At 35.3% G+C, this 15,670-nt stretch overlaps 1 protein-coding gene across 2 annotated transcripts in view; it reads right to left on the minus strand.

Annotated features, from left to right (window-relative positions):
* The window catches only part of KIF27 (kinesin family member 27), a 73,057-nt gene that overhangs the window by 12,298 nt on the left and 45,089 nt on the right, over window positions 1-15,670 (minus strand). For both annotated transcript variants that reach the window (XM_081065247.1, XM_081065246.1), the window contains 3 exons: window positions 10,250-10,363; window positions 7,322-7,498; window positions 2,846-3,061 (listed from right to left, as the gene is read on the minus strand). In XM_081065247.1, coding sequence (XP_080921373.1) covers window positions 2,846-3,061; window positions 7,322-7,498; window positions 10,250-10,363 — 507 coding nt within the window. The remainder of the gene's footprint in view (window positions 1-2,845; window positions 3,062-7,321; window positions 7,499-10,249; window positions 10,364-15,670) is intronic.

Here is a 15,670-nt window from a genome sequence, read left to right on the forward strand (position 1 = left end):
TCCTGAAAGGTACTTAGGTGAATGAATGAGGAACCAGAAAATAAAGGAAATTATCCAAAGAACATATTTGACTTTGCATACTGTGATTATATTTTACCAAAAAACAAATGTGGAGTTTGCCTTTATACAATTTTAGTTTATACAGATTTAGTTTCTATAGTTTTGGATGTAAGTTAAAGAAGCATCAAGATAATATAAGGTAGTGGGACTACAGAACCCTGAGACTAGCCTGCTCCAGTGAGGCTGCAGCATATAGATATTTGTGGGTCCCTCTAACCCAGCAACAGGTATAAGTTGACAAGATGAGTGGCAATGGGAAACTGTCCCAGAATGAAAATTTGCCACAAGTCAAACCACAGATTATCAAGAACTGATTATGCTTTATCATAGAGCACTGTTTGTTAAACTTTATCGTGTACCAAGGAGCTTGTTAAAATGCAGATTTCTAATTCAGCAGGTTTGGGTGGGGCCTGAGGCTCTGCATTTCTAGGTCAATCTGTTGCTGCTGGTCCAGAGAGAATAACAAGGATCTAAAGCAGTGGTCTCCAAATCACACATCCCTATCAGTAAAACATAACAAACTAACAAAATTTTTTGAGCAAGCACTGCATATGTGTGTATTTCTCAGTAAGTCATATACAACTTCTAAACCTAAAACATGAAAGTGAAAGTTTAACAGATGAAATAAATACAGATACAATAGTTCTTACATTTTCTTCTATACCTCACTTACTAGGAACTGCTCTGCATAATTAGAAAAATAGAATTAATTTTTTTTAAAATCTTAGTTTCTGCATTTTACCGCCCTCCCCCCCAAAAAGGAGGTGATTTACTTATATTAAATTATTGGGTAATCCTGTACTAGCATATTGATCTAAAACCTATCACTTCCCATGAAGTAATACAATTAGGAAAATAGTTTAATTTATTGTGGAAAAAGAAAATAAGTCTAAGCAAGTTTAAAGACATCAAAACAGCAACGCATTCCAGATGTCTGTGTCTCATCAGCATCTCACATTCCTGATCATCTGCTACTGGCAGATACATTTGATAATATTAATCTTGGCTTGAAAACAGTGGGGAGATCAGAGCTCACTTCATGGCTACATTAAGGGGAACCAACCATGTGGAAAAAGTGTGCACAGAGGCTCACGTGACTCAATGGAACCCCGCCAACTGCAGGCTTATCACTCGCTCACACCAATCCTGAGTGGCCACTACACAGGTAGCACACAGTGCCCTATTTTCACCACAAAACCCTATATGTTTTTAGTTACAGAATTCCACATGAAATAATAATTAAATGTTTCTTGATGATAATAATGGACCCTCAGCCCTTTTGCAAACATAATTGGCTCATTCGCATCTCCATGCCTGATTTAATGGTGTTTTATCTAAAATTGCCTTCTTTCTTAGATCGACCAATATAGTATGTTTTTCATAATCCAGCTCAAGATTCCATCCAGTCCACCAAGGCTACCTTAATAATCTTCCCCCAAATGATCATTGCATTGCTTTGTATAAATAATGTAATAAGCATAGGTTCCTTATATTATCTGTAACTTGCTTTTTTATGTTCTTCAGGTTTCAAGTTTTCTCATTCTTCTGTCTCTTTTCTCCAGCTAGAGTATGAATTTCTCAAGAGAAGCATAATGATTTTCACTTTTTTTGTTTCTTCCATAGGGCCTGATAAGTTCTGGGCAGACAAAACTTCCTTAAATACTTGTATGTTTTGCTGTATCCGAGGCTCTCACCCTTCAATTTTATAAGCTTGTGGCTCCAATATAAACAGTCTCAGGAAGACAGCCTGATTCTGTGATCCACTGCACAGCTAAATTAAGTTATACAAAAGGGCAACAGAGGCTTATAATGCCATATAGCCCCCAATCAACTTAGTCTTCAATTCCTTTCACCAACATTAGATCAATAATCTAATATCATGAAATCCTTTCTCCTGTTCCCTCTTAACCAGCCCCCTTAATATCCTCTCAAACTTGCTCCAATGTGAAACACTACAAGATTCAGCAAGGTGCCTTAATTCCCAGCTACTCACTTTCTCTTAGTAATTTTCTCTTGCTTTGGTAATGACAGGACATCAACAACAAATATTCGCAGAGAAAACTCAGGCTCAAAAATTCATCTTTGTTTGATAAAGTAAGGTACAAGTAACATTGCCAACTGAGGTAAAATTCTGAAAAAAAACAAAGTCTGGGGCAATTTGATAGCCAATAAAGGAAATGTCTTTTACATAGCTTACAAAAATAAAGGTGAGAGGAGCTATATACTCCCTTAAATGAAAACTCTAAAAGGTATTTTTATTGGAATTTGGATTTTATGTATCCACTTGGATAGGACTTAGTGTGGGATATGCTCCTGAACACTGGGCCTTTCTAAGCCAAGGTAACACAGAATTAATCCTTAATGACCCTGGCACCCATTGTATGCAATGAGTCACCTAGTATCATTCAAGAAAGCTGCACAGAGAGAAGGAAGTTGCCCTTTTTAGGAGAAATGAGAGAGTCCCTCAAATCATTTTCTGCATTCTGTGAGATCAGTGGAGAAACCTGGCTGAGAAAAGCCAGACTCAAGGGAAGTGTTAGTCTCCCAATCCCTGGCTGAGCCACGAAAGGGCCACGGTCATGGATCTCTCTACATGAGGACACTACAGTCTCTAATCAAGGAAGCATGGCTTATGGTGCCAGGTAAACTCATTACATCTGACAAAGTTTCAAGGAAACAAAGTTCACCAGATTTATCATTTTTATGTTTAAGTGGCAAAAGATGAAGGAAATCATCCAAGTGACCCATCATACAGCACTTCCAGTTCCAAAGAATACTGACTTACTTCAGGTGATAACACGCTACCATTTTTAAGTTTCTCATCCACACTGTTTCTCCGTCTCTGTAGCTCATCTTTTTCTTTCTGGAGGGCTTGAACTTGTTCTGAAATCTTTATTTTCTCCTCAGCTGTGCTGCTCTGGAGCTGCATATTCTTTTCAGACAACTCCTGGTCCAATAAGTTCAGGTGAGTTGATATTTTCAAACTATCTGTGTTTAAGGCCTAAAAAGACAAAATCAACCAGATACCCCCCAAAAGTTACTAGAAATCCAAACATATAAATTAGGAAAAACATAGAGAAAATTACCAAATGAATACATTTTTAGCTTCTACATTGTTTTCTCCCAGATTTATATATATATTTTTGGACAGAGGTGGGGGATTTCATTTTCTAAAATCTTAAGTTGATGCCTTTTTTTAAAAAATGGAAATTCAAACAATGAATTTATTACCAAGTATTACTTGCTTGTTCACACCAGACTACGCAACACAGGTTTTGAGAGGTAGTATTTTTCTTTTTTATTATTTTATAAGTCAAACTTTTCTTCTTTGGTCCGGTTACATAGAATTAATTAGGTTATAACTTCCTAGAGGTAGAGATTTGGTTTGTTGTTGTTGTTTAAACATATAATTTGTTTCTACTCATTTCATTCTGGTCGGGAAATATGGCCAGTTAGATTTATGGAGACCTTCAGTATGGACTAATTTAATTTTTAAATTTTTTTATTAAAGTAATTATATGCATATACTATCATAAGGTTTATAATTTTTAAAAAAGCTGTTCCCTACCCCACCCTTTCACCTGAGTCTTGTTCTCCAGAAACAACAAATCTTCAGCATTAGCTATTTCTTCTGGTATTTATGTCCATGTTTCTAAATAACATTATCAATTTTGGATATTGTCTACTGGCTATTATGGAAGATAAGGATTTAGCACTTTTATGTTTCACTTTCCTACTTCTCCTCCCTCCATTCTCCCAATATGTATTACAGTTTTTCTTTTTTTTTAATTCTTTCTTTTTTTTTTTAACATTTAACCCGGCTCTGTGACTCGGTTTTTTGTTTTTGTTTTTTAATTGGGGAATATGGATAACAGTGTGTTTCTCCAGGGTCCATCAGCTCCAAGTTGTTGTTCTTCAATGTAGTTGTGGAGCGCGCAGCTAAGCTCCAAGTCCAGTCGCCGTTTTCAATCTTTAGTTGCAGGGGGAACAGCCCACTATCCCATGTGGGAATTGAACCGGCAACCTTGTTGTTAAGAGCTCATGCTCTAACCAACTGAGCCATCTGGCCGCCTCTTCTGCAGCTCAGTGGCAGCTCATTGTCTTCAATCTAGTTGTGGAGGGCGCAGCTCACTGGCCCATGTGGGAATTGAACTGGTAACTCTGCTGTTCAGAGCTTGTGCTCTAACTGAGCCATTCAGCCGCTCCTGTATTACAGTTTTTCATTAAATCAATATTCAGTTTCCATGACCTTGTATTATTCATATCTGAACTATCCAATACAACTTTTTTTGTACCTTATACCTAATTCTTCTCCAATAGAACTATAAAATTCCTCTCAACACTGTTGTTTTCATTTGACCAAACTTAAATCAGGAAATCTTTTCATTATATTCTTTTCTGGAAACATTTTGCCTGGAGCCTCCATATTCCTGCTCCATAATGGACAAGTTGTTTTGGGACTTCCCTTTGGCATTATGCTAGGAATTTCCGTATTGGATCACATTTTCAGGATCCTGAGTCTTCTTGCGTTTTCAGTTTATACCCTCTTTTTTGTGAAGTACATCCTCTAGTAGTTTCCCGAGACAGGCTAGGTGGGAGATAATTTTTTCACCTGAAAATACCCATATTCTACTTTCACATACAATATATGTTCTTTTGTGAATGGCTTCTTTCATTAAACATAATGTTTTCAGAGTTTATCCATGTTGTAACATATATCACTACTTCATTCCTTTCTATTGCTGAATAATATTCCATTGTATGGATGAATCACATTTTGTTTATCCTTTTATCAGTTGATGGACATTTGGGTTGTTTTCAAGTTTTTGGATATTATGAATAATGTTGTTATGAACATTTACACACAAGTTTTTGTGTGGACATATGTTTTCAGCTCTTTTCAATATATACCTATGACTAGAATTGCTGTGTCATGTGGTAATTCTATGTTTAATCTTTTGAGGAACTGCAAGATAGTTACCCAAAGCAACTGAACCATTTTACAATGCCACAAGCAGGGTACGAAAGTTCCAATTCCTTCATATCTTCACCAACACTTATTATCTATTTTTTTGAGTATAGCCATCCTAGTAGGCGTGAAGCAGTAGCTTGTTGAAGTTTTGATTATCATTTCCCTGATGGCTAAGGATGTTTAGCATCTTTTCATGTGCTTATTGGTCATTTGTATATCTTTGGAGAAATGTCTATTGGATACTTTGCCCATTTTTTAATTGGATTTTCTTTTTATTATTGAGTTGTAAGAGTTCTTTCTAGATACAGGTCCCTTATCAGACATATCATTTGCAAATATTTTCCCCCATTCTGTGGGTTGTCTTTTCACTTTCTTAATGGTGTCCTTTGCATCACAAATGTTTTTAATTTCGATGTAGCCTAATTTATCTAATGTTTCTTTTGGTGCTCGTGCTTTAGGTGTAATATCCAAGAAACCACTGCTTAACCCAATGTCACGAAGATTTATGTCTATATTTTCTTTAAGAGTTTTATAGTTTTAGCCCTTACATTGAGGTCTCTGACTCATTCTGAGTTAAATTCATATATGTTATGAGTGTAGTTTTTAAAAAATACATATTCCTTGTCTGAAATGCATATAATCAAGTCTTACATGTATTTCTTAAACACTGCAAAAAGATATAATCTTTTCATGCCTTTTGTTCAGAAAAGAATCCAGCTATAACAGTCTCAAGTTTTTCTTCTGTTTCATAAAAACAATCTTCAATGAATCAATTTTGCTTTGATCTACTGTGGGTTTCATTTATTTGCACTCTACTTATCTCAGTATGTTCTTGCTCCTAAATAATACATCTCATTAAAACTAGAAACTGCTGTTTTCATTTTTTTTTTCTGTATCATGAAGTAAACTTATTTCAGGAAAAAGATTTTCCTTCCCATTCCTTTTGTATGTTCCTCTTTTTTCTCTTCTTTAGTGATACAGAACGTATCATAAAGGTCCCAGGTTATTTTCTTCTATTTACTCACTTGATATTTTAACTTGTTAATTTCCTTTGCTGTCGTTTACATGTTTTGAGGGGCAACTCGACCCTGACAGTCAACGTGAGCAAGCTACCTGGGTACAGCACCAGTAAGTAGGGTGGTTGGAGGGGGTGGCCCTACCCGTGTCCAGTAGCCTGGTGCTAATAGTTATTTCAACGTGTTCAGGGAATGGAAGACAGAGCAGAGGTAAGTACAGGTCCCCATACCTACCCACCTGTTATATTGAAGCGGAGAGGTTAAGAACACACCACTGTCAACTCAGATCCTACTAGTCTAGATTTGGTTCAAAGGCAGATCAAATAAAGAGGCAGCTCACTGGTCCTCTCTGTTCCGTGACTCAGTGTACAGACTGACCTTGGATTTAAGGCCTGCCGGAGGCAACGTTTTGGGTAGAATGCCCTTTTCAAGTCTGGGGCAAGCCAGCTTCGTTTTTAGATGCTGCTGTTGTTATTGTTGAAAACATGTATAGATCTATCAAAAAGTGTATCTCCTGGTCCTTCTAGTCCCTTCGCAATCATTCTTTTTGCAAAATTAGAAATTGAGGCAAACTCCTTCATAAAACCACTCCTTGGACTGGCTTATAAAATCCAAGTCCTCCAACAAAAATTTTTGTAAAGGTCCCAAGTCTTTATAATTGGAAAAACAAACAAGTCTTCATCACACCAAATCTTCTGTCTTTTATAGGAATTCTGCAAACTTTGAGTAGTAGTGACAGCTAGATCATTTTCAAATCTATTTTTACAAATTAACCAATGTTCACTATACAACATCAAATAATACAATTTATTTTGACAATATCTACTAAAGTTAATAATAGAAGTTGCCAGGGGGTAGGGGATTATTGCTCAATGGTTATAGAGTTTCAGTTTGAGGTAATAAAAAGTTTTGGAAATAGATAGTAGTGATGGTTGTACAACACTGTGAATATAATTAATGCCACTAATTTATACACTTAAAAATTGGTCAAAATAGTAAATTTTATGTTATGTATATTTTACCACAACTTAAAAGATACCAAAAAAGTTAATAAATACCCATAAATCGTTCTAGCAGAACATTGAACATTTTACTTCAAAATTGCAATAGATTTTAGTGGTTGACATTAGATAAGCAGTAATAAGCAAAATACACTGAAAACCAGAAGAGTTTTCTTTCGATTTCTGACTTCACGATGGTTTACTTCTTAGAGGAAAAAATTCTAGTTTATATGACTTACAACCAGAATGAAACAGCATATTAAATAGAATACCTGACTAGATCTCAACTTCTTATTTTCCAGGTGGCTCTTCTCCTGTAATAGTGCCCCCTTCTTAGAAACTATGGCTTCCCGTTTCTTTAAGTCTTCTTCCAGGTCTTCTAATTCTTGGCGTTGGTTCAGAACTTTCTCTACTTCTTCATCTAACCATTTATTTTGCTCATCCAATTTCTACGTGAAAATTCCAAAGACATGTTATTTGTTTTTTTCTCTTCCATAAAATTGATATTGTAGTAGTGTAATTTCAGATTGGCTCAAACACCTTAAATGCACATTTAAAAACTACCAGTGAGATAAAATACTGTTCCTGTCTGAAACTGTTAAGAAGTATGTGGTTCCAGTTAACATCTCTCTGTGTAGTTTTATAAGGAATTAAAATTTACTCCCCACCTATGTTCAAGTCTGGAATTTTTTATGTTGACCAAACAAGGGCTGACCATTTTCTTCACATATATTAGGAGCTGGTTCTGAGAACACACTGGGAATCTTTTTCCTGTCGTAGAGGTGCACACGTCCATCACAGCACTCATACACTGCCGGTTGCTCTACAATCTGTCTCCCTAACTTGAACTCCTTAATTGATTGCGGAACTGTACTTCTCACCTTTCTACTCCCCATGCCCAGTATACTGCCTGGCCCATGACTGGTCTTCAGTAAAATGTTAAATAAATGACTGAATGAATGCCTGATTCAATCCATTAATCAATGAAGTGAATAAATGAATACACACATTGGAAGACATAGATGATGAAGCATGGAAATCCACTCTGCACTGTAGCCTGTCAACATCAAATACGTAATTATAAAATAAAATAGAGTAAGAAAGATTTCCAAAATAAGTATCTTAATACTCTCTTGTATTAAGGATACCCAGAAACAAGTATAAACAAAAATATGAATGGAATATGTCTGTGTAAGATGAACTCAACCAAGCGCTATTTGCACTATAGACATAGTAATGAAGCAATGTCAACTAAACAACACATAATAAGAAAACAAATAAATATAGTACTGTTTTCCAGTTTTTCTCAAGGTTAATTAAAAACAGCTCCTAGAAATCTACATTAAGACAACGAAATTGTAAATATGCATGAGAAAATAAAGAACAAAGTGGTCATGGCAAAGTAGACCCAGAGCTATGCAGTCTTCCATCCAGACCTAGATATCTGTCCCATATCACTGTCACATCCACATATTACGGAAGCCTAAAATAGTTCTACAGTTTTTAAGGACAGAAAGGATATCCCAGAGCAACTATAGAAACTATAATTTATTATATCCAGCCACACCGTAAAAAGTCCATATATTAGACCCTGTGAAGTCTACTAATTAAACACATTCTACATTCCTTGACTGAGTAGGATTTGAAAGATGACCAACAGATCTTTTGAAAGCTCCATTCCAACAGGAGAGAACAACAACAACAACAACAAAATACAATTGTTGATAATAAATGCTAACTCCTAGGTATCATGTAAGCAAAAATGAATTGGTTCTGTCTCAGAAATCAAAGAAATGTCAGCCAGCACCACAGAGTAGGTAATATTTTACCTGCGTTTTGAAGAATGGGTAGGAGTCTGCTAATATATTACAGGTTTTTTAAGGAAACAATAATAAATGGATTTTTCTGCATCCGATAAAATAAAGGTTATCATTTGTGTAATTCACTGTTCTTAGAAAATTTTCTGAAAATTCCTTGATTTCTCTTTCCTCTTTTTATAGCAAACATTCCTACCATACCATTCTAATTTTAAATACTTTCTTTTTATAAAGGAATTCCCTACCAAATCAATATCCTATTTTAAGCTCTCTGGACATTCACATTAATTTATAATCTTGTCCTTGCTTAAGAGTCAAATCCTGGAAAATGGGTTTTTATTTGGCAACATTAAAAACATGAAGTGTTTTTCTTTTTTAACCCGATATGTCAGTGTAAGCTGCAGAAATCTTTTTATTACTCTATTGGTTTAAAATTTAGATCCTTACTTAACATTTTAAAAACAGGTCTCACTACTTGGTACATTCCTACCTCTCTTATTCCTTTACATAACTTTTCCACCCAGAAATGCTCTTTAACCAATTTCTAAAAAACACTAGTAAAATAAGTAACTGGGAATACAGTAAATTTTCATTTAACATCGTCAGTAGGTTCTGCGACTTTAAGCAAACTACATATAATGAAACCAATTTTACCATAGGCTCATTGATATAAACAAGAGTTAAATTCTTATGGCATCTCATCAACATTATTATGAAACAATATTGAATAAAATTACATTATTTGAGCACCTGCTATACCTTCACGTCCTAAATTTTACTATTACAATGTAATATACAAAATCAAGGAAGAGAGAGTAAATAAGTTTTTTAGAATTAAGGTGATATATTTGCATTTGAGGGTAATTACAATGTTAAGTACAGTATTTTTCTTTCTGTAAGATTTTTAGAACTGCCATTTTGAATTGATATACAATTAAATTTTGTTTCTTTGAATTTTTATATTAGTTTCTGGATTTTTTAATGTGGTACTAAAATAATAGCTTTTTAATATATTATATATGGTGCATAAACAATTTGGTTATGTTGGAATGGAGAGCTCTGACTTTTAGAAATATATCTGTTTCCATGAGAATAAACCTGTTTTGGCATGGGAATAAATATAATCTAGTGAACGTGGATTTCATGTTTACATTCGACAGCATTCAAATAAGCCCATTTCTATTGAAATAAGAATACAGCACATTTCTGGATGAGAAAGTAATTTTTTAACAACAGAAAAGTTTCAGAATATTAGAAATTTTGTGCTGAAGTGGCAAAATCTAGTGTTTAAAGATTTTATTCAGAGTTCACCATTTTTTACCTCTATTTAGACAATCATGAAATAGAAGGAAAACTAGAAAACACTAGATAGAATCGACAAACCTGAAGTTGGTCTATATTTCCAAACGAACCTTTTCTCCTTTTCATCTTCAGTGCATCAAGGTCCTCAGCTTTCAGTTTTAGACCTTCTTCCAGTTCTGTTTTTAACTTTAGTTCCTGTAGAAAACAGAAATCAAAAACACTTTATGGCTTTTACTATATGGCCATCATTAAATATTTATGAAATAATCATTTTCTTAATATTTGCTTTCTTAGTTAAAAAAAAAAGAGAGTAGATGAAGGTTAAGGCTATTTGAGAAGAAAATAATATTAGTCCCTCACTGAAGCAATAAAATCTCCAGCAAAAATCAGGGTTTACTAACAAAACTAAGTATTTCTTTCATTCTTTCATAGTATTACAAATTAGTATAACAGGGATAAGAGTTTGAAAACTATAAATGTGGTTTCCTCTTCTGCCTGTCTGAGCTCATTACTTTCAGTTAGTCCACCCCAGGTACCCATCTGCCATCGGGATTTAGAATTTATCACAGTAGAAATGTAAAAAGAAAAGTAATATTTCATTTCTGGCATTCAAAAAAAATCAGATTATGAGCATGAGAACAGCCTTGCAAGACATATCCTGGTCCTGTGAAGAGTATGTTCCAAATTCCTTTAGTTGCCATTCACATTTTAAGAGTCAAGTCAAGAGGCCCTATGCTCACGGTACTATCCTGAAGTTTAGAGAAGATGCCATGGTCACTGCTAAAGCTTAGCAGGCATCAGGACGGAGGCCATAAATCAAAGTGGGCCAGTCCACTTACTCTCTTACTGGTCCATGATGGATAAGTTCAGGAACTGAAAGTGTTTAGAAATTCTTATAGCAGTATGACTGAATAATTTTATGTCTGTTGAATCTAATAAGTAAAAGATGGACTTTTATAGTATATTTTAATTTTTATTTCATTTTTCTACTAGTTCATGTTTTTAAAAAGTATTGGGCTGTAACAAATTAGTAATAAAATAAAAATTGTACCTTTCTCTCAGGTAATTTCAGAAGTACAAAGGAAGTAAAAAGTCTACCATTATTCATCTCTCGGAACAGAAGAAAGGAGAAAAGACACAGTAAGGAAGATGTGTGTCCCAATTTTCTTCTTTTACGTTTTGGCCCAGAAAGGGAGTGATAAGTAAAGGTACCACTAGGGGCAGAGGAAGAGAACGTAGACTGCAGTGCAGAGGCTCCACACCCACATGGGACTGCCCAGCCTTGCTGAAAGAGCAGAGAAGTACATTCAGGAAAAAAGGTTTAATTGGACCCCTCAGCCTCTGGTAATGTGGATCCTGAGTTGAGAGTCAATGGGGGTCCATTAATGTGGAGAATTGACCCCAAAGCTGAAGGTGAAGATAGGCCACAAGGTTAGCAAGCTACATGGAAGACCTAGTTACCTCAACAGGGATTTATAATGCCATTAGGGGAGGAGATGAAGTCAAAGCACCTATATGTTCTAAGGTGAAAGCAACACCAGACTATGAGTTATACCAGCCACGGGTTACATCATCAGGGGCCAGCAGGGAAAGGGAGAGCAGATTCCAGCCAGTCACATCTATGGACCACCTGAAACTCAGGAGGCCACTCCCCGTTAACTCCATAGGAAGCAGTAAAAACTAGACACCCGACCACCACATATACTGGATTCCATCTTAGGGAGAGAAGCACAGGGAGAGAGGCTAAGAGACTGAATATTCTTATTCACGAGAGCTGAGAATTATTTAAAGGAAATGTTTAAATTATCAGAAAAGGTTTAAACAGACTAGACATTTGGTTAGTTCCACATTTCCAGCAATTATGACATGGATTAGGCCGGGTGCCTATAGTAGGTCTGCTATAGACTAAATAAATAAATTTTATATGCCCACCTGAGATGCATTATGAGTGAATCTAGACCCTATTATATTTATTACCCATCAATTTTTTTATGCTTCCCTAGATCTACAGTTCATAGTTATTATAATTTTTCCCGTCATAGTTATAGCAACTTCAGGGTGCTGAAATAAAGGCACCTTATACTTGGAGCTGACTCTCTGCTATTCCTATTCTTCCAGATATGCTTTAAAAGAATACTGCAGTAGGTCTAATTCCCTCTGATAAAGGCAGATAAAGATTACTGCCTTTATCTTATATTATAATCCCTGTTATAATATTAAAATAACTGCCAGGCACTGTGCTAGGCTTTTTACATCTATAAGTATCCTATCTAATCCTAACAATAATCCTATGAGATAGGATTATTATAAACTCCATTTTATAGATGAAGAAATTGGTAGAGAAAAAGCCCAAGATCATACCATGTTCCACAATTTCAGGGGTTCCCATACCTTTTCTTTATAGCTCATCCACGGACTTTAGTTAAGAACTTCTGCTCTAAGGAGAACCTATGCAGAAGTTGTAATATTCTCTGGAAATGGCTTAGGTGAGTAGAAAATGGACAGAGTATCAGAAAGTTAGCTCCAATCAGAGGGCAAGATGACCGTTAGGACAATGAGCAGGGTTTCTTAAGTATGAAGTAGTGCAAACTTCAATATATCTTTGGGGAAGACTGTTCCTTTTTCTAAAATACTCATTCTCCCCCTTAAATGGATCATTTCCCTACAATGTGAAATGTGGCTAAAGGAACAAAACTGTCCTACATAAGAACGTAAAAAGTTAAGTTACAGGCAGTTACATTTTACCAGTCTATGCACTCTGACCAAGAGTTTTCTCTTTTCCCTAAGCATAGTTAAAGAGTGCTACATCTTGTTGGTTTAAGCCCTAGCCTGTGAGAGATGAGAAGCTGAGACCCAAAGACCGCAAGTCTGACAGGCAGGCCGGATCCTCACATTGGAAGAAAGACTGTTAGCAGACTAAGTTGTTGGCAATAGAGATCAGAATCGAACAGATTCAAGATATTTGGAAGATACAATCTATAGGACTTAGTGGTTCATCGGATGTGGAAGATGAGGAAGACGAAAGAATCAAAGATGACTGCCAAATTTCTAGCTTACCCAGCTGAATAGACTGAGATATCATATAAGGCACATTGGAAAACTGTATTTTCTTCTCCAGGAAGGGAGCAAGGAGGGGGGATAGTGGGGAGGTAAATAAGGACGATCATAAACTCATCTATAGGACAACTAATAAAAATATCAGTGGTTATAAATATGAATCCAGAGCTCAAAGAGCAAATCTTGGATGAAGAATACATTTGGAAATTGTCGGAGTTTAACTGCAGCCATGGAAAAAGATGAGGTCACCTGGGACAGAGTATAGAAGATTAGAGGGCCCACACTAGAGCCTTGAGGAATTTCCATATGTAAAGGACTGATAGTGTAGGATGAGCTAGGAAACATAAACAAGCAATCAGAAAGAGAAAAACATAGGAGAAAATAATTTCACAAAGGCAAAAGGAAAAATATTTCACGATGGAGGGACTAGTGAACTGTGCTAGATGCAACTGAGGTGTTAAGATAAAGATTTTAGTGACAGAGCACTAGTGAACCTCTCAGAGCTTAGAAATGGATGACAGAGCCAGGAGCAAGAAGCCAGAGTGGAGAGGATAAGAGAATGAATGGAAGCAGAGAAAACAGAAACAAATGCATTAAACTTTTCCAAAAAGTTTGGTTATAAAGGAGAGAAGAGAGAGAGCAGTATAAGGCTGAAGGAGGATAATTTTAGGATGAGAAAAAAATCTAAGGTGTTTAAAGAAAGATTCTAGGAGAAAAGGAAAAGTTGGAAATATAGGAGAAAAAAAGAATTAAGTGAGATAAAGCACATCAGTGCTTAGCATAGTATTGACTGAAGATATCAACAAATCTTAATTACTGCAATTATTATTATTATTATTACTGATGAGTAACTCAAGGAATTAGAAAGCAGTTCCATGTACAATAACATCTAAAAGAATAAAATATCCGGGAATAAATTTAACCTAGAAAAACTGATACACTGAAAATTATAAAACATTGTTGAAAGAAATTAAAGAAGACCTAAATAAATGGAAAGACACTGCATGCTCATGGATAGCAAGACTTTATATTGTCATGATTTCAGTACTACTCTGAGAGACCTACAAATTCAATGTAATCTATATCAAAATTCCAGTGGCCTTTTTTGCAGAAATGAAAAAGTTGATCTTTAAATTCATACAGAACTGCAAGGGCCCTGACCTGAAATAGCCAACAAACTTGAAAGGAAGAGTAAAGTTGGAAGACTTACTTCCTAATTTCAAAACTTACTACAAAGCCACAGTAATCAAAACAGTGTGGTACGGGCATAAAGATAGCCATATAGACATGTGGAATAGAATTAAGAGTTTAGAAATAAATCCATAAATCTATAGCCAATTGATTTTTGACAAAGGTACCAAGTTCATTCAGTGGGGGAAAAACAGTCTCTTCAACAGATGGTGCTAGGACAACTGGATTTCTACATGCAAAGAATGAAGCTGGACCCCTACCTCATGCCATGTACAAAAACTAACTAAATATGGATCAACGACCTATTAAATATAAGAGCTAAAGCCATAAAATTCTTTAAAAAAAAATAGGGGTAAGTCTTCGTAATTTCAGATTTGGCAATGGATTCTTAGACATGACACCAAAAGTACAAGTTACAAAATAAAACATAGATAAATTAAACTTCATGAAAATTAAGAACTTTGGTATATCAAAGAATATCATCAAGAAAGTTTAAAGACAACCTACAGAATGGGATAAAATATTTGGAAGTCATGTATCTAACAGAGTTTAATGTACAGAATACATAAAGAACTCCTACAACTCAACAACAAAAAGACAACCAATTAAAAAGTCGACAAAGAACTTGAACAGACATTTCTCCAAAGAAGATATACAAATAGCCAATAAGCACATGAAAAGATGCTCAACATCATTAGTGCAAATGAAAAGCACAGTGACACACCACTTCACATGTGACTGGATGACAATAAAAAGAAACAGAAAATAACAAGTGTTGATAAAGATGAGAAAGAAACTGGAACCCTCATACGTTGCTGGTGAGAATGTAAAAAGGTGCTGCCACTTTCAAAAAGAGTCAGTGTCTCCTCAAAAAGCTACGTACAGAATTACCACATGACCCAGCAATCCCACTCCTGGGCATTTCAATTACAAAAGACCTGAAAGCAGGGACTTAAACAGATAAAATAAAATTACTTGCACGCCAATGTTTACTGCAGCATTATTCACAATAACCAAAAGGCAGAGAAAACCCAAGTGTCTATCAACAAACGAATGGCTAAACAAAATGTGGTATGTGTATATAATGGAATATTACTCAGCCATAAAATGGAATGAAGTTCTGATACATGCTACAATATAGATGAACCTTAAAAAAATTATGCTAAGTGAAATAAGCCAGACACAGGACAAATAGTGTATAATTCCACTTTTATGAAATATGTAATCTAGGCAAATTCACAGATACATAAATAG

This window comes from Rhinolophus hipposideros (genome assembly GCF_964194185.1).
Source record: "Rhinolophus hipposideros genome assembly, chromosome: 11".
In the NCBI taxonomy this organism is placed as follows: Eukaryota; Metazoa; Chordata; class Mammalia; order Chiroptera; family Rhinolophidae; genus Rhinolophus; species Rhinolophus hipposideros.